General features: G+C 28.8%; 3 protein-coding genes across 3 annotated transcripts; 1 reads left to right on the top strand and 2 right to left on the bottom strand.

Moving 5' to 3' along the window:
• Positions 1–6,077: 6,077 nt before the first annotated feature.
• On the bottom strand, positions 6,078–7,745 carry Phum_PHUM501890 (uncharacterized protein; the record flags this gene model as incomplete). The annotated part of the gene is made up of 3 exons (XM_002430806.1): positions 6,078–6,493; positions 6,617–6,664; positions 7,142–7,745. 3 exons carry the CDS (start codon positions 7,743–7,745, stop codon positions 6,078–6,080), a joined length of 1,068 nt encoding a protein of 355 aa, XP_002430851.1.
• Positions 7,746–14,565: 6,820 nt separating this feature from the next.
• Phum_PHUM501900 (zinc finger protein, putative) lies at positions 14,566–16,384 on the bottom strand (the record flags this gene model as incomplete). The annotated part of the gene is made up of 4 exons (XM_002430807.1): positions 14,566–14,835; positions 14,952–15,160; positions 15,234–15,435; positions 15,734–16,384. The coding sequence occupies 4 exons, from the start codon at positions 16,382–16,384 to the stop codon at positions 14,566–14,568; spliced, it is 1,332 nt and encodes a 443-aa protein (XP_002430852.1).
• A 1,712-nt stretch (positions 16,385–18,096) lies between these two features.
• On the top strand, positions 18,097–20,199 carry Phum_PHUM501910 (tripsin, putative; the record flags this gene model as incomplete). The annotated part of the gene is made up of 7 exons (XM_002430808.1): positions 18,097–18,187; positions 18,292–18,512; positions 18,616–18,766; positions 19,245–19,341; positions 19,437–19,624; positions 19,698–19,799; positions 19,883–20,199. 7 exons carry the CDS (start codon positions 18,097–18,099, stop codon positions 20,197–20,199), a joined length of 1,167 nt encoding a protein of 388 aa, XP_002430853.1.
• Between the last annotated feature and the right edge of the window lie 4,897 nt (positions 20,200–25,096).

A 25,096-nucleotide genomic window follows, 5' to 3' on the forward strand; every position in this document is an offset into this window, starting at 1 on the left:
CCTTCCCTCCCTCACTCCCCTCCCCTCCACTACCCTCCCCGAGAAAAGAAAAAACCTTTTTAAAAATTACCTACCGGAAAAGGCGTGAATTTTTGTATTTCTTCTTTTTTTTTCATTTGTATAAGTCATTCCCGAAAATTTATAACGTCATAAAATTTTCAAATAAAAATATATATATATATAAATTTTAATTGGGATATAATAATAATAATAATAATAAAAAATAATTTAGATTTATACGGTCGCGGTATAAGATAATATATATATAAATTTCGTAAAAGATTTTGACAAGTTATCTGCATTAAAATTCGAAGATAAGAAATTCAATTAAATTTTCTAACTTTATATATATATATATATATATATATATATATATATATATATATATATATATATATTTGTTATATATTTTTATAATAACCCCCCCCCCCCCCCCCAAAAAAAAAAAAAGTCGTCTGGGTAATAAAAAAAAAAAAAAAAAAAATTTAAAATGGATCGAGTGCGATGTAAATTTCAATTATATTCTTTTCTTTCGGAGATGATTATCATGTGACTCGATTTAAAATGCGAATTAATCAATTAAAAAAAAAAAAAAAAAAAAATGAAAAGTGTTAATTATTTAAAGGGAGTTATCGAAAATGCGACACTGCGTGCGTGTGTGTGCGTGTGTGTGTGTAGAGAGAGAGAGAGAGAGAACGATAAATTATTCATAAGGATTAAAAAAAAAAAAATGAAATTTTGATTAAGTGAATGAAGATGGAAAGAGTTTGTAATGGTGGTGGTGGTGGTGGTGATGGGGATGGGGATGGGGGTTGTGTTGTTGATGCCTCAAAGTGATTAAGAACAAATTCAAAGTGTCGGGGGAGGGGGGGGTTAAAAAAAAAAATCTCGATTATAAAAATAACAATTTTTCAACTTGACGTTGGTCATGCGCCCCTATTGCGATCAAAAAGTGTGTGTGTGTGTGTGTGTGTGTGTTGAAAATCCGGATTTTATACATCAATCCTCGAGGGTGGACTGGACCTTCCAAGGGCAGCCCCAATTCTTATAACATATACCTGAATTTAAAATCTTTTTCCTTCCCTTCCTCATCAGACACCGACGAAAAAAAAAAAAACGAACGTTTTTAAAAAGTCTGCGACCTGGATGGATGAAAGAAGAGAGAATGTATTTTATATAGATTTTTTTTTTTTTTTTTTGATTCTTTGGAATTTTTCTTTTTCTTACTTCTTTTTGCAACCCTTTTATTCGTTCAGGTATAAAGAGTTTGTGTACCTTTGACGATTAAAAACAAAAAATTTTATATTCTTTCTTTTTTTTTTTGGGGGGGGGGGAGGGAGGGGGTTTTCGAATGTTTTTTAAGGGTGTCGAATATAAGTCGATCCACCCCCCCCTCTTCTCCTCCTTTCATCCTTCCTTCCTCGATCCCCCCGATCGTATGTCAACATTTACACGTGCAAATTTTACAAAAAAAAAAATACGTTTTCCAAACAATCGTTTCCAGGTTTAAATTGTCGTCATCGTCATCATCGTTTTATTCTCACGAAAGGTATAAATTTTCAATGTGTGTGTGCGCGGGTCTCTGGTCTTTATTAAATATTGACTCTGTTCGAAATATCAAATATCTAGTTCATTCATTGTGTGTTTAAGTTGACAAAAACAAGAAGAATAGGTTCGTAGGTACGTTCGTACGGGAATTCAGGTTGTGTTCTTGACAAAAACAAAAATTAAAATTGAGGATGTGATTTTTTTTTGGTAGCGAGGAAACTTCATCCCTTGTTTTTTTTTTTTTTTGTTTTCTTACCAAAATGCACTTCATTATATCCATCATCATCATCATCATCATCATCTTGGGAAAGTAAATCAATAATAATAATAATAATAATAATAACAAAAACGTAATGTTTGCTTTCTGCATCCACCTTTTTTTTTTTGTCTTATAACTACCTGAATTTTGTCGACTGTCGTTTTCGTTAAAAAATTATTATTATTATTTTTTTTTTTTTGCCAAAAAAATTTTAAATTAATTTTAAGAAAATATATAATAATAATAATAATAATAATAATAAACAAATTATATTAAAAAAAAAAAAAACCAGTCTGCGTCAGTCTGCGTTTTTTTTTTTTTTTTTTTTTTTTTTCAAGTCTTTGAACATAAAAGTTTGGTCACCTTTCTGACGCGGACACATTCCAAAAATGAAAAAAAGTATTTTAATCATTTAATTGCCATTATAATAAATTTTATTAGTTTCAAAAAAGAAGAAAAACTGCTAATTTCATTACAAAGTGTATATTTTTTTTTTTTTTTTTTTTTATGGTTAATATTATTGTTTTTTTTTTTTTTTTTGGTAGATAATTTAGCGCACTGGTTTTCTGTATTTATAGTGCATGGGCCAAATGTTTGTTTGTACGCGTGTGCGTGTGTACGTGCCTGCGTGCCTGCGTGCGTGCGTCCGTCCGTCGGTCCTCATCTGCATGCCGTTTTTTTTTTTTTCTAACGACTCGAGTATTAATGAATTCATTAACTTCATCGTCATCATCATCATCATCATCATCATCATTGTCGTCATCGTCATCAGGCTTGCCCACAAGATTGGTTGAAACATTTTTAGTCTTAAACAAATAATAATACTCGAATTATATTTTATCTTACATTGGGCATTATTTAAAATTCTTAATCACGTGATAAATTATTATTTTTTATTGATTTTTTTTTTTTAAAAAGAAAATTTAAATTCGTACTTGTTTTTGAGGGGGAAGGAGGAGAAGGGCGGGAGGAGGGAAAGAGGGAGGTAATTTAATAGGAATTCGCGTTTAAAAAAAAAAAAAAAAATAAACGCGGGTGGGCGCACGTGCGCGAGCGTTCGATACACTTTAATTATTTTTTATTAATACGTGTATACCACGTGTGTGTTAAATTGTCATCGTGTTATCATTATCATCATCATTATTATTGATATTTATTGTACGTTATTGAATCGTAACAAATCTTTTATATATTTGTTATATATTTATTAATGATTAATTACTCGATATATATGTAACTATGGAAAACTTTTTTTTTTGTGGGGGGTGGGAGGAGGAGAAGGAGTAGGGGGAGGGGAGGAATTGATTTCAATATGTTTTTTTTTTTTTTCTCCCTTTTGTTTTATGGTGTTAATCGTTTCAAACGTGTGTGTGTGTGTGTGTGTGTGGGTACTAAAAGTTCTTTGTGCAAATCGATACGGGTATTCTGACTTTGAAAAAATAACCAAAGTCACCAACTTCACCTGCTATAAGCCTTAATTTTATTGTTTTAAAAGCTCCTGAAATTCTCTCCGTTTACGACTTCATCTCTCTCTCCCCTCTCCCCACCTCCCCTACCCTCTCTCTCTCTCTTTTATTTCTTTTGTTTAATATTTATATGTATGTATGTATGTATGCGTTTTTCATTTATTTCCAAATTTTTTTTTTTCGTTTCCGATAAATTTTCAATACGTTATTTAATCGAATGATGATAATAATAATAATGATATAATTTTAACGTTTTTTTGTTGGTACCGTAAAAAATTTAATATCAAAAAATTAAATAAAAGGGTTAAAGGGGATACACACCGATGGGAGAGGGAGGGGGTACACACACACACACATTCAATGTCATAGAATATTATTTAAAAGGATTTTTATCTTTTTTTTATACCTCGAAAAAGAAGAAGAAACCTTTTTTTTTTTATATATAAAAGAAAGAAAAGGATGGATAGATAGATAGATAGAAAGGAAAAAAATTAAATTCTAGACTCGATGTGTAATAACGGTTAGACACGAAATAAAGGTTTATATCTATATGGGAACAAAATCCGACCTTTTTTATTACTTTTTATAATGAATAAAAAAAAAACCTTCGAGGGTTCCCCCTCCCCACTCCCACCTTTTTTCATTTCATTGTCTTCTGGTTTGAAAATTTTTTTTAATTGTTTATTTTGTTATTTCCATGTAATTTAATTTTTTAATGTTTCGTATTTTGTTTATATGGGGATACTGAAAGGGATGCTGTTTGTTAAAATCATATAAAAATGTGATTTTAATTAATTACGAATGTTTTTTAATGATGAGAAAGGGTTGATGAATAAAAGGGATGATTTTAATTTTTTTTTTTTTTTAGTATTAATTACTTAACTAATTAAGAAGAACGTAAAAGATTTGGGATGCTGTGATATAAAGTGGAAGAAGAAGTGGATGAAAACAACATGGGCTGTTAAAGGTAAGTTTTTATTTTTATTATTATTATTATTTAATAATCTGTGGTAGGGGGGTGGGAGAGGGAGAGTTTGTCCGACGGGAGGACGACGGAATATCAAAAAAAAATTTTCTTTCTCTCTCTCTTTCTTTTGTATATATATTTATACGTATTTATTTATCAAACAATAACAAAAAAAAAAAAAAAAAGATTTTTATTTGTGTGAATGTGCCATGGAATTACACGCGGAGATTATGCGCCATTGTTTGTTAATGATTCTGCCCCCCACTCTCTCTCTCTTTCTCTCTCGCACACGCACTCGTGCCAATATTACAATTTAAAAAAAAAAAAAAAAACCGTCTGTCACCTTTGGCACGAGCGTTACATACAAAATAATTAATTTAATTATGACGCAATAATTTCCTTATTTTTTTTTTTTTTTTTTTTTTTTACATTCGTAATGATTTCATTTTTAATTTATTTATTACATATAAAAAATAATAATAATAATATAAATATATATATATATGTACAAAATTTTATACAAAAATAATAATAATAATAATAATAAAAATTTAACGGCGATTTCAAAATGTCGAATGTTTTTGTTTTGAGATCAATAAAAATTCGGGTTTCCGGTTTTAATATTTAACAATAAACAAATAAACAAGGAAAAAAATTTTTTTTTTTTTTTGGCAGTTTAAAAACAAAATTTTCACTGAGATGAATTTTCCTTTTCGTTTTGGGTTCCCCCCTCCTCCAACTCAGGCGACGAACCTGAAAATATAAAAAAAAAATGATAAACTTGAATGTTTTCTCCTCGTTAAAAAAAAAATTTTTTTTGATTGTTTTTAAGTATTTAAGTACTATACGACCTTAAGAGAGAGAGAGAGAGAGAGAGAGAGAGAGAGAAAACGGCGGAACCTTTTTTTTTTTTTTTTTTTTTTAAAAGTAAATCTGTGCCACTAACATCTGGTTGATATTCTATCTCTCTCTCTCTCTCTCTTTCTACCCGACATTTAAAACTTTTTTTTTTTTTTCTACTTTGATTTATTAGAATTGTTTTTACTTCCTTAATAATTTAAGGTTTAAAGGGATGCTGCTGTTGCTCCACCATCTTTGTCGTAATCTTTTTTTTTTCATCTCGAATCATTTTTTTTTTTTTTATACATGTAATTTCGAATGAAATCGGGGGGAGGAAAAGGGAGGTGGGGGTGGGGGTTATTAAACATTTGTCATCGAGTTTAATGATTGTTTTTATTTTATATCGCGATGTTAAAATAATAATAATAAAATACACGTGTAAATAGAATAAAAATAATGAAAAATTTTTTTCTCTCTCTCTCTCTCTTTTTCAGGTATAAAAAAAAATTTTGTTTTTCGTATGCACGTCGATGACTGCATTGTCAAGTTATTGCACACAACGAAATTATTATGGAGAAGAGGGAGGGGGAAAAAAAAGAGGAAGAAGAAGAAGGAAAAAAAAAAAAAATACAAAAACAAAATTTTTTAATCAGGGTGGCAACCATCCAGATGCAATGAATCGGAATGGCAACATTGAATTACTTAGGGGAAGATTTTTTTTTTTTTTGAAAAGAGAGAGAGAGAGAGGGAGAGGGAGAGAGAAAAAGGTAGGTTAGTAGTTTTTTTTTGTTATTGCACGTTATTATTCCCGGCATTTTTATTTTTTTTCAACCGTTAAAAGTATAAATTATGTATAAATACCAGTTTTGCTCGTCTAGGACCTTTTTGTGTTTAATTAAAAATTTTTTTTTTACGTTCTTTTCGTATACTAACCTTTTTATTAATGAAAAGGTTACGATTTGGGTTGTTGCTGTTGTCGTATGAATTCAAGGCGGTTTCAGTGGCTTTGTTGCCACCACGAAATAACATCCAATAACTCTTCGTCTTCCGGAGACACGGAATCGTAATTTTCGTAACCTTCCGGACTTCCCTTTTGAAACTCCATGTTGACCGAATAATTCGATTGATTAGACGGACTCGAAGAATCTTGTACGATGGGGTAGGTAGAAGAGGGAGGAGGATTCGATAGGGGACTTATATTTCTCGGGGGAGTAAGGCACTTGGAAGCGTTCACAACAATAACCGGTGATGCGGATCTCGGTATTGGACTAGTCATTTGATTTTTAAATGGATCGTTCGGTCCGACGTGAGTCGTGAGACGTGATAAACTCGAAATCAAGTGAGCCGAAGGTGCCGATCCGAGGTGGACGCTGGAATGATCCGAAGAATACGATGGAGTCGGTGAGGAACACGCTTCAGACACGGTCGGCGAAAGACTGGCCGGATTTCTTTGACAGTGAGGATGCAAAAACGATTGACCATTAAATTGTACGACTTGATTTGCAGACACCGAGGTTAATACTGTGAGATTCGGACTCCTGTTGTTTATTTTGTCGAGAGCCGACGACGAGTCGACCGATATTTCTTGTATCGTGTAATCCAATTTATCATCAGGATTTATAATCGGTACCTGATTATTTTGATCACAATTCTCGTTATTCTGATTTATGTAATATGTCGTCACGGGTTTGACGGGACTTCTCGCACCGTAAAACTCAGACGTGAGAGTTTCGTGGATTTTATTATTATGATGATGATTGAAATCATCAGTTTTTCCGGTATTATTATTATACATTTCGGATTTTACGTACACGTCGTCATCGGGTTCGGATTTTGAATATTGTCTGTGTGAAAAAGAACAATCGGAATCCGCGGGTTCGATTTTGGGGAAAACAACGCGACAGGGAGATTCGTCCGAGTATTGAAGGTGACCGCCATCTCCCAGCGTTCCAGAATGTACTGTTTCCGGACTGCTCGAATAATAATTTTCGTCAATTTCAAACGATTGTTTATCTACGTATCCGACCGAATGATGATCCACGACCACTTTTTTATCTAAACTGTTATTATGATCTTCGAGCATTTGTTGCAAACTCCTGATGTATTCAACGGCCATTTTCAAAGTTTCGACTTTGCTCAATTTTTTACTCGCAGACGAATTTCTCGGACTCGATTTCTCGGATGTGAGCGCGGCTGCAACGGAAGCCGGAATGTGGGATCGAAGCGTGGCAAAGCCATTATTTACCTGTTTAACACGATTTCTTTCACGTGCGTTACGTCTTGCGACCGATGCCGGTTGCGCGCCCGGATAAGATTGTCCAGATATAAAATGTATTTTTCTCTTGCATCGTAACAATTCGTTATTCGGAATGTTTATGTTTTTGCTGTTGGAAACGATGGTTCGTACGTTGTTGTTGTTGTTGTTGTTTCCAGACATTGGATTCCTATGCGCGGCATTGTTGACGTTGTTGACCAAAACGGTTCCCCTCGCATAATTATCAACGGATGATTCCGAATTTAATTTTTTCGTCGTCGCTATCATGTTTTTATTGATTGCCATTTTAATATTTTGTTTTATGTACACCGGTTCGGTTATTCGAGCGTCATCATTTATAATTCCAATTTTTGGTTTCATTCCGACCACATTATTTGCTAACAAAGTCATTATTATCGTCTTAACACATTTTTATTATAATATATATATCTTATACAAATAACTTAAATTTAAAAAAAAAAAAAAAAAAAGGCACTGGGAAACACAGCACGTTTAAATTTTTTTTTTTTTACGTTACCGAAAACAAAAAAAAAATTAATAATAATAATAATAATAATAATAAACAAACAAAAATAAATAAAAAATAAAAATTAAAAAAAAAAAAAAAAAAAAAAAATTTACAACACCCAAATCCCCTGAAAGCTAACTCAATTCTGGTCTCGAGCGTCGGAAGGCGCGGGGCTTTACCTAAGTCGCGTGCCAAAGCCCGACAACAGCGCTTCCCCTTCCAGGTGACAATCCTCAGAACTAAATATCTAAAATAGCTAACTTAAAAACTTTTTTTTTTTTTTTTTTTTTTTTGTAAATTAATGATGCATGATTTTTCCCTTCCTTTCGGGAGAAAATATCAAAAAAATTATAAAATAACTTATGATCCTATTGTAAATTAAATGTAAATTTAAGTTTTTTTATAATTCTCAATTTTTTTTTTTTTTTTTTTATTTTAAAAATACAGTTTCCCCCCTTTTCTACGATGGAGTAAAGTACATCTTTTTAAATTGAAAAAAAAAAAAAAAAAAAAAAATACCTGGAAAAAAAAAATTCATTTCCCCGAGGCTTTAAAAAAAAATTTTTATTTTAAAATGGTTTCGTTTTTTTTTTTTTTTTCAAAACTTTTTCTTTGCAATATTTAAATTTTATTTATTTTTGTTTGAAAAAAGAATTTTCTTTATGACGTCACTCTTTTTGTCCGGCTAATTTTCCCCGATTTGACGTCTGCACACGAAACTTGCGATTTTTTTTTTTTTTTAGACGTTCTAAACTTATAATAATCGATAGTAATAAGAAAAGTGGAAGGAGGTTGTTTATTATTATGAAAATATTTCTATAACATGTAGGACGTTAACATAAAAAAATTGGAAAAATTATTAAAATTATAATAAATTTTTAAACGTGATTATTCCCAGTGTATTTTTTAAAATAATTTAAGTATTATTATCATTATCATTATTATTATAAGGGAAAGATTTTTTTTTTTCATACAGACGGATACACGTAAATGCCAGGTGAATTCATAAAAAAAAAAAAAAAATTGGGTGGATGGATGATGTTATAAGAGAGGTAGAAACCGGTAGGAAAAGATGATCAGCTGGAGGCCAACGCAGGGATGTCAAACCTTAAGAAGCACGCGCGACCGTATTGGCGCGTGGTTAGGGAAATGTCGGCATTTTTATTATTATTATCATTATATTTATTATTATTATTATTATCATCATCATCATCATCATTATCATTATTATTACTATTTAGATTTTTTTTACAGAAATTATTATTAATTTAAAAAAAAATTAATTATCGAGTGGGGGTGGGAAAATAAACGTGTAAGAGTCATTTTTGTTTTGTTTTGTTTTGGGGGTTGAAATCAAATCAGGATAATAGAAGGCGGTGATTTTATTAATATTATTATTATTATTATTATTAATAACAATAATTTTTGCATAAAATCTCGAAATTAATTTTTGTTTTTTTCTGACGTAAAAAAATGCAAGAATTAAAAATATTTTCACGTACGTTAAGAGACTAGTTGATTGTATGTGATTTTTTTTTTTTCCAGTTGTTGGTTTGGTTTTTTTTGAAAAGGAACAAAAAGGAAGGGGAGAGAGAGAGGGATGAAAGGAAGGAAAATAATATGTATTGGGGTAGTTGTATGTGATAGATAAAGATAGAAAATATGCGTATAAATTGAGTCAACGCGTTGTTGTTCACCGGTGGCCACCCTTCTTTCTTACAATGACCCCCATGTATTTTATTCTACCTGTATTTCGTATCACACTGCAAAATGGATATATATGCGTCGAATATACATATATGTCGTGTCAGAAGAAATTTTCTGTAGAAGGTTGAGATTTGTTGTTGTTACGAAAAAATTATTTCACGATTGAAAATAATTTGGCGGTCGGTGAAAAAAATGGCAATGGGTTTTGATTTTTACACGAAATTGTGTCGCAAACCCCCTCCCCTCCCTCTCCCCATCCCCTCCCCCTAGAAATCTCATTTATTTAGTTTAGAGGTAAATAATAAAGTAAAAGGAAAAAGTAGAGAAAATTTTATTTTAATGGATGTAATTGTTGTTTAGTTTGGATGACAAACGTTATCTACTGTCAAATAATAATAATAATAATTTTTTTTTTATATCTAATTTTATCAATGACAGATTTGAGTTATCTAAAAGAGAGTCGTCTTAAATGTTATTGCCCTTCGATTGATAAGAAATTTATTTATTTTTTTTTTTTTTTAATATTCAAAAAATTGATTTTTCTTTTTTTTGTATATATTTTTAATCGAAATTCGTTTTCAAAATGTCGTCGCACGTTTTTTTTTATTATTATTTTTAAATATTTTTTAAAATCTTATATAGCAGTCAGGTAAGCAGAAGCAAAAAAAAAAAACGTGGCATCAGATGCACCCTTTTAACATTAATACATCCCTCTTTAATTTCTACCCTTAAAAATTTTTATAAAAATTTTCTACGTTTCTTTTCTAACTATTAATTGTCGGTTTCGTACGTATGTTAAACGCGGGAAAACGAGTTCTTTTTATACTCATTAATATTATTACCGCTTTTTTTTCATAGCCGGCTCTAAAAAAAAAAAAATTTTTTTTTTTTTTTCTTCTTAGAGCAAGATTATTATTATTATTATTATTATTATTATTATTATTATCATTATTATTATCATCATCATCATCATCATCATCACGAACATTAAATTCAAAAACGTGAATTGAAAAATTCATCTTGATATTATTATTTTTATGCATATTTTAACGAAATATATATTTATATAAACATGTATTCAGGTAGAAATACGTCATAGAGTAGTGACCACCCTTACTATTATTATTATTATTAAGTAATAGTAGTAGTAGTAGTAGTAGTGGGCGGTGGATAAAAAGCTACCGTTTGAAGTCCGCGTAATTTTTTTACGAATAACAATGATGATGATGATGATGGAAAAACTTTGACATCCCTTTAAAAAAATATTTGGAAAATGGGAAACCGTTAAAATTTCCTTCATCCCCTTCCCCCGCAAAAAAGGGGACGTAATGATAATGATAATAATATATGAAAATCTGTTAAAGATCGGTTATATTTAAATTTTGTATAATAATTTTAAAAAGTAGGTAAAATGGTTTCTGTTTTTTTTTTTTTTTTTTTTTTTTTTGGTAAAGATGAAAAGTGATGAAATTATAATGAAAGGGGGATGATTGGTTGAATCCTTAAAAACCCACTCGAGATTATAAATTTTAAAAAAAAAAAAAAACAAAAAACAAAAATCTATTCTAAATCATTCAATCTGTTATAATTTAAAATAATAATAATAATAATAATAATTTTCTTAACGTACCTGAAATATTTTTTTAATTTTTTAAATTTTTTTTTAGGTTTCGGTCCTGTTTTCAAGTTAATTTGGATTATAATGAATTTTACGTAAGGAGGAGAAGGAGGAGGAGGAGGAGGAGAGAGTTTTCATACCGATATAAAGGGTGAGTTTAATTTTTTTTTTTTTTTTTTTTTTTTTTTACGCGAAATTTTAAAAAAGCTAGTGCCACGTTTTTTTTTTTTCTTTTCACATCATGATTTCAATAAGATTATTATTATTATTATTATGATTGATAGATGTGATAGATATTAAATTTTTAATAATATGAAAAAAAGGGGGGTGGGGGGTGATGTTAAACACAAAAGAAAAGTCCTTATTAAATTATAAATAGAAAAAAAAAGGTTCCTGCCACGTTGGCCTACATTTGTAAAAAAAAAAAATATATATTTGAGATAATGATGATGATGATGAAAGAGGGAAAGCATTGGTTAAATGATGTAAAAGTAGAACAAAAACAAAAACATATATAACATATGGCGAATATGATTCCTTTCTCTCTCTCTCTCTCTCTTTTTTTTTTTGTTAGACAGGAAACTATTCCGGGTCAGGAAGGATCTTGATAGAATGGCAAACACTAGAACGATGAAAGAAATAACCGTAAAAAAAAAAAAAATATCTTTCTGTCTCTCTCTTTCCCTCTCTCTCTCTCTCTCTCTCTCTCTCTCTCTCTCTCTCTCGAATTGTTGAACGTTGACGACTGATTTTTTTTTTTTTTTTGTGCTTTATTGTATACGAGAAGTGATTCGCCATCGCGTTTCACCTTCGAACCGGGGTAAAAATAACAAAAAAAAAAAAAAAATCTTTTTATAATTTTTACTCAACCATTAACAACCATTGTACTGGTGGAATTAACAACTGGAGAATTTTGTTGTTTTTTTCTTTTTTTGAGGGGCAGATAGTACCGAGTTTTCCTTTTATTTCTCTCTCTCTCTCTCTTTCATTTCCTCTCTTCCCCCTCTCTCTCCCTCTCTCCCTTTCACTCCCTTTCTATTTCTCTCTCTCTCTCTCACTTCCTTTCTATTTCTCTCTCTCTCTCTCTCTCTTTCAGTTTCTTTTTATTTCTCTCTCTCTCTCTCTCACTTCCTTTCTAATTCTCTCTCTCTCTCTCTCTTTCACTTCCTTTCTAATTCTCTCTCTCTCTCTCTCTTTCTTTCACTTCCTTCGTCTCTTTCTTTCTCTCTTTCTTTGTCTCTCCCTTTTTTCTTTCTCCTTTTCACTTACTTTCCTTCTCTTTTTTTTTCTCTTTCTCCCTCTCTCTCACTCTCTCTTTCCCCCTACTGTTTAGAAAAATAGAAAAAAGGAACAAGATTTTTGACTTTTCCAGATTTTAAATTGAAATGATGAGACAGAGAGAGAGAGTGAGAGAGTGAATAGACAGGCAGATTGTTGGGGGGTGGGGGAAGAAGAAAACAATAGAAATGGAAAATTCATTTTTACCTTTAGCAAATTTTCGATTCATCCGCCACCTGAAACTTTTTTTTTTTTTTTTTTTTTTAAAAACTCATTTTTGAAAGATGGGGAGAAAAATATGGGAGAAAAAAAAAATAAAAAAAAAGAATCAAATTTCAAAATCGAACAACGTAATGAATGACTTTCTTTTATGAAATTCAATAATGCGTATTTAGGTTAACAAAAAAAAAAAAGATACAAAATATAATTTTTACACGTGATGAAAAAAAAGGTGCATGAGTGAGTGTGTGTGTGCGGGTGTGCGTGCATGCACACACGATGCGCCATTTGTTCATATTTTTATTTTGCAACATTTGGAAAATACTGCAAAAAAAAAAAAAAAAAATCAAAACAACAAAATTTTTATTTTTGAATAAAAACTAAAAATAAGGTTTCAAAGAGTTGCAAATAAGGCATTACCTTATAATTTAAAAATGAGGAAAACAACAACAACAACAACAAAATGGCAGCTGCACGAGATGAAAAAAAAAACCCTTTTATACCACCAACTTTATCTTGGTTGTTTACCCAATGATTCAATGACGTGGGATCTTATGCCCCCCTCATCATTACAACAGTGTCGGAACCAGATTTATTTTTAAAATCATTTTTTAAAATTTTCTTTATCATAAATTAACGATCAAACATTTGTGTGTGTGTGTGTGTGTAAGAGAGAGATAGAGAGAGAGAGAGAAAGACAGAAAGAGAGAGAGAGAGAGAGAAGAGATGTAGAAAAATTCGATAATTTAAAAACAATTTTTTTTTTTTTTTTTAAATATAAAATAATAAATTTTCTCATTCATTCATAAAATACTCACTACTACTACTACTACTACTACTACTTTTACGCTAATCACGTGATTTTAATAAATATAAATAAAATATCTTCATTCACACACACCCACGTAATATTATTAATAAATTCAACGATACGACAACAAGGTAATTTACTTTTAAAAAAAAAATTTTTTTTTTTTTTTTTTATACGTTTTTTATTAGTTTTTCCTCGTAGTAATAATAATAATAATAATAATAATAATAATAATAATAATAATAATAATAATGATGATACCTGATTCGTATTTATTAAAGACAGGAAATAATTATTTGCGGTCCGTCAAGTTTTTTTTTTTTTTTTTTTTTTTTTTTTTTACCTATTATGACAATTTAAATTCGAATATATTAACTATAACAAACAAAACCCGCGATTGTCATAGGTTAGTAACAAATAATAATAATAATAATAATGGGGGGGGAGGGTAGGGAGGGGGAATACATTTATTAGGAAAAGTTTTAATGACGTCATCCGACCGAAACGTTCCAAAAAAAAAAAAAAAAACAATTTCATTTATTTATTAATATATTTATTTATTTATTTATTTATTTACTTAATTAAATTAAATACTAATATATTTATTTATTTATTTATTGATTTGATCGCGTCAAACGTTCAATTGAGATCCATCACGAAATTCAGTAAATATCGAATCTTCTACGACTCCGCCACCTTCCTGTAAATAATAATAATAATTATTATTAATTTTTTTATTTCATTTTAGGACGAAGAGGTTTTATCAAAGAGAGAGAGAGAGAGAGAGAAATAAAACTTGATGAAGAGGAAAAATTCCATAAAGTAATAACCGGAACGATGTTATTATTATTATCACCATCACCATTATTTTAAATAGGAAAAATATAAAATGTTGCACACTTCAATAAGTTTCCAAATAATTTACTTTATATCGGTTATAATAATAAAAAAAAAAAAAAGAAATTGGTGCCGCCAACATTTGAAAACAAAAGAAAAGAAAAGGAAGAAACAAACAAAAAGGTATGAATGATTTAAATTATAATTTTTTTTTTTTTTTCAAAAATGAAAATCACACCATTTTTAAATTGTTGACGAAAAAAATGGCCGTTTGTTCGTTTTCTCTAACGTTTTCTTCTTCTTCTTCATCTTCTTCCGTTGAATTTTTATCTATCATTAAATAGGTTTCTTGAAGTTCTCCGTGTGCCGTTTTCGTGTGCATCATCAATCCCGAAGCTTGACGATACGTTTTACCACATATCAAACATAAATGAGGTTGTTGCCTGTGTACCATGTTGTGCTTGTAGAGAGAAGAATATTCGGTGAATCGACGACCGCATTTCTGGTAAATATACATACAGTACAAATTATATATTTTTTTTTAACAACGGATTTCGATATTTCACGTGATATTATTATTATGGGAAAAGGTTTTGAGAGAAAAGGTTTAGTTCTTACTTCGACTGAGCAAACGTAAGGTTTTTCACCAGAATGTATTCTCATGTGATTCCTTTGATTCGTTACCGAAGCAAACGTTTTATCGCAGTTCGGATAAGTACATTTATAGGGTCTCTCACCCGTGTGCGTCCTTATGTGAACCTTGCAAATGTTACAAGTGGTAAATGATCTTCCGCAATTGGGAATTGGGCAGACGAAAGGTCTTTCACCTAAAAAAATCAAATTTTATATTTAGTAAAAAACGAATCCTTGGTAGAAAAGGATAAGATGATGATATCATACCCGTGTGAGTACGAATGTGCTTTTGAAGATCTCCGGATGTTTTGAAACCTTTTTCACAATTTTCATGACTGCACATATAGGGTCTTTCCCCATTGTGAGTCCGAAAATGAGTTTTCAAACCGAAACCCGTTGAAAATGCTTTGTTGCATCCTTCAACAGAACATCTAAACGGTCTGTCTCCCGTGTGAACTCTTAAATGAACCTAAAATTGAAATCCAGTTGTTGTCACATAGTTGCAGGCACAATCATTCTATCATGTTTGATTGGGTGGAACAACGTAGGGTAGAGGGACGTAAGGAAGGTACATACAGATACATGTTATTAACATTGTGTCAGGGCTACAAAAAATTGGAAAATAAGTTTAACATTAATATTTATTTAATAATTAAATATTTTTTATACGAGAGTATTTCTAATCGAAATAACTTGATCATGTATATAGTAGAAATACCTGAATGTAATTAAAATAATTTACTGATAATCGGCGGGGGGAGGGGTACCTTTAAATGATGAAAACTCGAATAACTTTTATTGCAATTTTCATAACTGCATTGAAATCCTTTGCTTTTCTCTTGTTTTTGTTCTGGTGGTATCACTGGTGAAATTTCTTCCGCTTTATCATCCCTTTTGAAACTTTTTACATTTTCGCCATCATTGTTCAACATGGGCCCAGACACAACATATATAACATTACCATTGTACAATTTGTTTTGAGAATAATCATCGCCCTTCACACTCCTCGATGTTTCAAGGAAAGCTGTCGTTCCATCGGCAAGTTCAATCATTTGACCATTTAAATATATTTCAGAATCTCTACCGTTGTTGTTATCGAGTAAAAATTCAGATATATTATCATCTTTTGCAATACACGAATCGCCTAACAATGGCTTTTCGATGAGTGCATCACATTGATTATCCTCTAGTACATATGTATGATTATCCATCGCAGAATTTCCACTTATCAATTCCTTAATCGAATCAGTACTTATGACTATGGCTTCGTTATTTAACAAATCGTCACCATTTTTAAATAAATTTGTTTCATCTTCGACAATATTATCACACGTGTTGAATTTATCAATATAAATTCCACTTTCACAATGTTCTTGAATCAAAAGAGGGATTTCCATGTTTAAATCTTCTTGATCCATGTTTTAAATTGTTTATTTAATTAAAATCTCAATTTTGTTCGGTGATTTTATCGTAATGTGAGATTTGGGACACATTCGAATATCATTGTTTCTCTTATATCGAGTAAATGTAATATTATTTCATTGATTTAAAAATTTGTTTAACTTATCGAGTTGCTTTATAGGGATTTGGCAAAAACTCCCAGCATTAATTTTCACGATTAATAGTTTGATTGAATGTTGATCTAAAATAATACAAAAATAATATTATTATTATTATCTCATATTTGTTTTACACAAAATAATGTATTATTTTCCAGCATTTTAGTTTAGATTATACAAGGTACTTTTTAACGTTTAACATTTTAGTACTATACCTGACGGATTACAGTTTATAAAAACAATGCTAATAAATTTCTTTTTAGGAAAAAAAAAAAAAAAATACCTGTTTAAATGAAGCGTCAAATGTGCAAATAGATTTCATCCCATGGCGGCGTGTAAAAAAAAAAAAAAAAAAAAAAGCAAATTATACTGAAACATAAAGTTAATTAATTTTTCGTTACAAAATCAATGGTAAAATTTTGAAATTATTTTAAATGGATACGTAATAAAAACATAATAAAAAATAAAAATAAAAAAAATTATTTTCACAACGGAACAACGATTTTATCGTGGCTCTAATATAAATTACCATAGAGGTAAAAATATTTTTTATTACGCTTCTCTGTCTCTCACGTTCGATTTGAAATTTCCGTTAAATTTAAAAATTACAAAATGCAAAGTGAATTTTTTGTATTAAACGTTGTTTTTTTTTTTTTTTATAAAGAATTATAATAATATTTCCGATAAAATGTAAAATTCGCAAGAAATATTTTGTTTTATGACGTTAATCGTGTAAGAAATAGAAAAAAGAAAAAGATTAAGTAATCGTTTCGTAATAAATATTTAAAAAAATTTTTTTTTTCATTTTATTTTTAGCATAACCTAATTACATGATGTTTTAAAGGAAAAGGAAAATGGCTGAAAATTGAAAAAAATTCCACATAATCCAACAACAATATTATTTATTTACGCAAAACAAAAAAAGAAAAGACAAAATCGGATACCATTATAATATACCTTTTGTATAATTTTAAACAAACAAACAAAACGAAAAACTTTTAATAAATAACAATGGTTGGTCAATAGAAAATGACTCAACGGTTATTGTCCTTTTAGCTTCCCCAACCGAGGGATGTTTAGCCCGTTTGTTGTTGTTGTTGTGGTTGTGGTTGTTGTTCAGTCGTGTTCAGTGTTTGTTAGGTATTAAATCAAATTATTAATAAAAAATTTATTCTCATAATACAAATAACAATTCATTTTATTACAGATTATGTAATTAATGTTAAACAGTTTGTAAAAAAAAATTTTCTCTAGTTTCTAATGAAACGGAAAACGAGTTAAAAGTAAAAGTTGGATAAAAATCGCATGTGGTTGTTATAATCGATGGACACGATAATAATAATAATAATAATAATAATGGCTGCCAACCAAGTATTTATTTATTAATAATATTAAGAAGAGTATGAATCATTTTTGGGAAAGGACCATTATAAAAGAGATATTTTCTGTATATATATATACATATATATAATTTTATAGAGATTTAAGTGAGTAGTAGTAGTAGTAGTAGTGGTAGAAGTAGTAGTTGTTGTAGTTTAATAAGAAATCCAACGAGTTATGACCTGTGTAAAATGATTCGATTTATTATTATCACGATAATATATATTTATTTACTAAACTGCGACATTTGTTCGTGTGATTTCACTCTCGTCGTACGTTCAAGTAAGATTATTATCATTATTATTATTATTATTATTATTTAAATTTATTTTCGCGGGTTTTTTTATTATTAAAATGATTAATTCGTGTTTTGTTTTAATTAACAGATGGTGAATGTATTAATCCAAAAGGTGAAAAAGGTTACTGTCGTAACATAAATCAATGTAAATCTTTATTAGAACTTCTTATTAAGAACAAATCGAGATCGAATTCACGAGCGATTGATTATTTACGAAGGTCTCATTGCGGTTTCGAAGGTATTCATCCCGTCGTTTGTTGTCCGAGCGAAAAAAAAACAAAAGAAAATTATTACGTCGTTAATAATAAAGTAAGAATGAATTCGTTTAGGTTATAAACAATGTAACGTTTTTTTTTTTTTTTTTTTAAACCAGTTTTATTATTATTATTATTATTTTTTTTTTAAATTGTAGAATGCGAAAAAACCGTTGGCAAACGTTTCATACGAATCAGATAATAATGATAATATATGCGGAACAATAAGAGAAACGAATAAAATTATCGGTGGAAGCGTGACTACTTTATACGAATTCCCATGGATGGCACTTATCGGATACAATACACGTACGTGATTTATTTATCGATAACTGAACCCGAAAAAAAGGGGGGCGAATGGGGGGTTGGGATGGAAAAAAATAAGAACGACATTTTCTTCATTATAAACGTGAATTTAAATCATAAAAAAAAAAAAAAAAATTAATAGGGCGTTGTTCGTTTAAATGTTGTTTGTTCTACGCACTTTTTTCAATTCCTGTTATTTTTCGAAGGTTTTTTATTACGCAATTGACGTGGCGCTAGATCGTTTTCATTTTATTATTTTTTTTAAATAGTTTTTTTTTTTTTTTACTTTTAAATTTTCTTACGAAAAAAAAATATCGAATTCATGTTTTTTTTTTTTTTTTGTTTAATCCCACGTGTTATACACGTCATAAATTTAATTAATTTTTTTTTTTTTTTAACTGATGATGATAATAATAATAGGTAGAGGTAAAAAATAACGTTAATTAATTAATTATTAATTTTGACCGATTTAATATTTCAGGGCACGGATTACAGTACAGGTGCGGTGGTTCATTAATTAATTCCCGTTACGTTTTAACGGCCGCTCATTGCGTTACTGCACTTCGAGACATTTCACCGTAAACTATTAATTATTATTATTATTATTATTATTGTAATTAAACGAAATGGAATTACGTTAGGTTTTTCGTTAATAATTTTTATTAATGTTTAGGACGTCCGTAAGACTCGGAGAATATAATTTAAGCACGGAAAAAGATTGTTTGAGCGATTATGGTTGCGCTCCGTTGCCAATCGATGTCGGTATCGATAGAATAATTTCACATCCGAATTATTATAAACCCGAACTACGTAACGACATTGCACTCATAAGATTATCGAAAAAGATTGAAAATAAAACCTGTAGGTATTTTAGTTTTAAATAAAATTTATTATTGTTTGTTTAACAATAAAAACATTCGTTTGTTTTTCGTAGCCATTCGTCCGATTTGTTTACCCAAGAATAAAACATTTAGCGAAAGGATAATGATGAAAACGGATACTGCGGTCGTTACAGGATGGGGAACAACGGAAACAGGTAATGATGATGATGATGATGATGATGATGAAATTTTTAAAATGGCGCCGAATTGTGTAATTAATTGATTGATTGATTTAAAGGTATCAAAAGTCAGGTTTTATTAAAAGCAACGCTACCGATAGTTTCGTCAAACGATTGTTTAAAAGTATATAAGAAAAAAATACCGATAACGGAGTCGCAAATATGCGCGGGGGGAGAAGACGGTAAGGATTCTTGCAGCGGGGACAGCGGTGGACCATTGCAAATCGTCGGATTAAACGATGAAGGACAACCCGTTTACTATCAGGAAGGGATCGTTTCGTTCGGACCTAAAAATTGCGGAACGGAAGGACAACCGGGAGTTTACACGAAAGTTTCTTATTATACCCAATGGATAATGGATAACTCGAAAGATTAAAACAAAATATATATCGAACGGCGATAAATCGACGATTTCTCTCTCTCTCTCTCTCTCTCTCTCTCTCTCTCGCACACACACATTTTCGATAAATTCGAGATATATTTAAAATTTTCGATATATTTAAAAATCGAATCGAATAAATTAAAGAAATTCGAGTTTGTTTTGTGTCGTATAATAAACGTACTATTAATAAATTACTATTAAATCATTATTATTATTATTATGAAACGTTTTTGTTTTTGGAAAAACATTCCAAAATCCGTTAATATTTGTTTAAATTAATTTAAAAATAATATTACGTAATAAATAAATAATTTGTAAAAAAAAAAAAAAAAAAAAGTTTTATTCACACTTTATGTTGCTGTGTGATTAATAATAATAATGATAATGATAATAATGATAAATTGAACGTATTCAAAGCGACGTAATTTTTTATTGTATTAAATCAATGACCGGGACGAGAGAGAGAATTTTTAAAGGCAAATCATTTAACGCCGAAAAAAAAAAATGTCCGATCATTATTATTATTATTTATTTATATATTTGTTAAGGTCATTGCCACCACCTGTTAAAAGGCGTTAAAATGCTGGAAGATTTTTTTTTTTTTTTTTTGTGATTAAGAATGTCGTTATACGACTCGAGTAGTCATTCACTATACGCTATATATTATAATCCATTATCTGTTACAACTTTAATTTTTTACACTTTTATATTTTTTTCAATGTTCCGACCGATCATTATTATTATTATTATTATTATTATTATTATTTCATATCAAACGATTTTAAAATTATTATGCGTGCGTGTATGTTGTTATTTTTTTTTTTAACCATACAATGTAGTAGTTTTTTTTTTTCTTGTCTTTTGTCATTAATTTAAAAATGATCGAGTGAGAACTTCCGATAAATATTTATTATAAAAATCAATCAATCATTCATTCATTCATTCATTCATTCTATCGGAAATCGTTTTGTTTTTTCGATTTTACGGGAATTTTGTTTTAAAAAATGATATTTAAACTTACCGTAAAAAAAAAAAATAAATATTCAAATAATGAATTTTTCGTGCGAATAGTTATCGAAATTCCATATTATTATTATTATTATTTAAATATGTAAATAAAAAAAAATTATTATTTTGCTGACACGTTTTTTGTTTGCGTTGGTGCCACGCATTAATAAAATTTAATTTTTTTTTGAAAAATAAATTTATAAATTTATATCATTATTAGGCGACGGATAATATTATTAATGACGTCATCATAATGACGTTCGTTTGTTTTTCCAGCCCCCTGTCGCGGCTGGGGGTTTTAATACAAAATAATTTTATCACGTGGCACTACACGTGAAATTTACTTATTTATTTTTAAATAATTATTAATTTATTAATCGATAATCGGAAATTGTTTTTAAAATTAAAATTTTTCGTCGTCTATAAATATTATTATTATTACTAATATTATTATTATTATTATTATTATTATTATTACTCATCGTATTATCACGCGTGATTATTATTATTTTAAAACAAATTTTGCCATACATATAATTCCGTATTGATGATAATAATAATAATAATAATTAACGAAAAAAATATTAATTTATTCATTTCCGGTAAAATGTCTGTTCACGTGGTTAGTTAATATTATTATTATTATTATTATTATTATTATTGTAAAAAAAATTTTTTTTTTTTTATGTGTGTTTTTCTTATGAAAACTTTATTGTGTGTAAACCTTTTTTTAAAAAATTATTTCGGTTCGTTGATTTTTAATTTTTTGGTCAAATAGTAATAATAATAATAATAATAATAATAATAATTATTAGGTTGTCGAAGAAATGAGGGGGGGAGGGGAAAGGAAACGAAAAAAAAATTTATGTAATTTATTTATCAAGTTTATTATTTTACTTATTTAATATTTGTTATTATTGTTGTTGTTGTTGTTTGTAGGAAATGATTAAACGTCGTTTTTCGTTTGGTTGTTGTTACCTAAACTTCGGCCGAATGAAAAAATTACTACGTATGAAAACCTGAAAATTAAAAACATGAAAAATTAAGCCACATTCTGACGGTTAAAAAAAAACCGTCCGTCCGATGTGTGTTGATCGTATGCGGTTATAATAAAAAAGTTAATGGAAAAAAGAAACAAGTTTCCAGAAAAAACAGGAGGAAGTGGTCGTGAATATGGAGGCGGAGGAAGTGGAAGTGGAAGGGGAGGAGAAAGAGGAAAAGAAGGATTTATTTTCAGGTACGATTTATATTCCAAAATTATATTTAAACAAACCCAAAAAAACCGCCAAAAATTAAATTTTTTTTTTTTTTTTTAATACTCAAATTATTATTATTATTTTCGTTTGTTTTATTTAAATTGTCAGGTATGATGAAACAAACAAACAAACAAACAAAACAATCGAATCGTAAAATAAATAAAAATAGGATGAGCGATTTTAAATAATAAAAAAAAAATTTTTTTTTAGTAGTTAATATCATTTTAACACCACCACCACCATCATCATCATCATTATCATCATCATCATCATCATCATTATTATTATTACTTTCTTATTAAAAAAAGGGAAAAGCACCTGTAAAAGTGGAGATATTCACTTGTGAAATTAAACAACAACCACAACAACAACTTGATTTAATGTTGTAACCGTTTTCAATGAAGTTTTACTAAGTTGTTTCCTTTTGGTACCGATTCCAGTCAGTCAGTCGCATTTGATTGTTTGTTTGTTACTTTTCGTTTGTTAACAACACGCTCACGTACTTTTTAAAAAAGAATTTTAAATTAAAAAAAAAAAACAAACGACGAGTTTTTAAAAACTAAACGATTTGAAATGTTTTGATAATTTTTTTTTTTTTTGAAAAATTACTTTGTGATGGTTTAAAACAAACAAAACAAACAACAACAACAACAACATTTTTGTAATTTAATTATAAAAACTTTTACAGGGTCTGTGAAAAAAATGGATCCTATGAGGGGACATAAATTTGGTAAACCGAATTACAGGAATAATTATTTATCACCCAACGGACACCGACAGGTAAGACAAAATTTATTATTATTATTATTATAGAAAACAATGGCGGGAAAAGGGTCGGTCCTTAACTATTTTCTTGCAAATTTTTTTTTTTTTTTTTTTACCTTTTACGAATTCTCGTTTTCATCCCTTCCGTTTGGCCTATCACCGCCTTTTTCACGTACCTGCCTGGAAAAAAATGAAAAATCAGGTACGTTTAATAAATTTAATACCAGGTAATTTTTTTTTTTTTTAAATACCCAACTGCATGTGGAAAAAAAAAAAAAAACTAAAAAATTACCTTTAATTATCATCATCATCGTCGTCGTCATCATTATTATTATTATTAATTATGTCACGTGACTTCGATATTGATTTGATAAAATTTGTACGAAAATTCAAATCGTTTTTGTTTTGCGATTTTTTTGAGGAATCCAGAATTTTCTTTTTTCTTTTTATTTTAAATTAAAAATTATTATTATTATTATTTTGTTAATATTCTGCATACGGTCCTGATCGGTAGCAATTTTTTTAATTTTTTTGCAAAATTTTTATAAACTTGAACTTGAAAAACGTGTGGAACGAGAATTTAAAAAAAAAAAAAAACGAAAGAAAACGTGAATCTTTAAAATGTTTAACTCACGTTAATTTTTATATTAAATCACGAGTTATTGATAATAATAATAATAAAAACCGGAAAACGTTTTTTTTTGGGGGGTAGGAAAGCACACGGATAGGGGGGGGAGGGGTAAGGGAAGAAAGTGATAAAAAAAAATTAATATTAATGGAAATTTTTGTTTAATAATAATTTTTTAAATGTACGGATTATATTTTTTTTTTTTTTTGTTTTACGTTTACGAAAATGATTGATGGTTGTTTTTTATTTTCCGGTTGTTGCGATTGTTCGAAACGTTTGTTATTGTTTAATAAATCGTTTGTTGTTGTTGTTGTCTTTTTTTTTAAAAAAAAGTTTAATTAACGAACGATGAAATAACAAAATTTCAGGGTTTTTGAATTTTTAACAATTATTATTTATTTATTTTTCGGTTAATTTTATTTACAAAGCAAAAAAAAAAAATTTCCCGCCAAAATTTAAATTTTTATCTACTTCCGGAATAAACAAACGGTACGAAAAAAAAATTAAAAAAAAATTATAGGTTTTGGGAAACTTTGTTGTTGTTGTTATTGGAACCGTTCGAATCGATATTAAAAAAAAATTTTCGGTTGTTGTATATTATTATTATTATTATTATTATTATTATTATTATTATTATTATCATTATCATTATTATTATTATCGTTTGCAAATAATATTATTTACATTTGTTAAAACGGGTTTAACGTGTCGTGTTTCAAAAAAAAAAAAAAATCTATACGAAAAATCTAAATATTAATAACATTGATGCCGTTATCACAACAACCCGTAATGACGAAAATGATGACGTCGATGATGATGATGATGGTGATGATGATGATAGCTTAGGTACTTTTTTTTTTATTTTTATTTCTTTTCGATCATTGTAATTTCCCCTCCCCCCAATTTTAAAAATCAATTTTTATTTAAATTACAACGTATTTGGTTTTTTTATTTTTTTCGTTCGCAAATTTTTAAATTGATTAAATAATAATAATGATGATGATGATGATGATGATAACGCGCGTGATTTTGTCGGTATTAAAACGGTAATAATAATAATAATAAATATTACGCATTCGTTAATGTTAAAATGCGACGAAATTGTTTGCTTCGTAAAAAAAAAATTTGTTTTTTTTTTTTTAATAATAATAATAGTAATAATAATAATTCGATGATAAACGCACGTATTCGAAAGTTTTATAAAACGCGCGTAATTATATATGTATGTATGTAC

The sequence above is a fragment of the Pediculus humanus genome, genomic scaffold (assembly GCF_000006295.1).
Source record: "Pediculus humanus corporis 1103172108269 genomic scaffold, whole genome shotgun sequence".
Classification (NCBI taxonomy): domain Eukaryota; kingdom Metazoa; phylum Arthropoda; class Insecta; order Psocodea; family Pediculidae; genus Pediculus; species Pediculus humanus.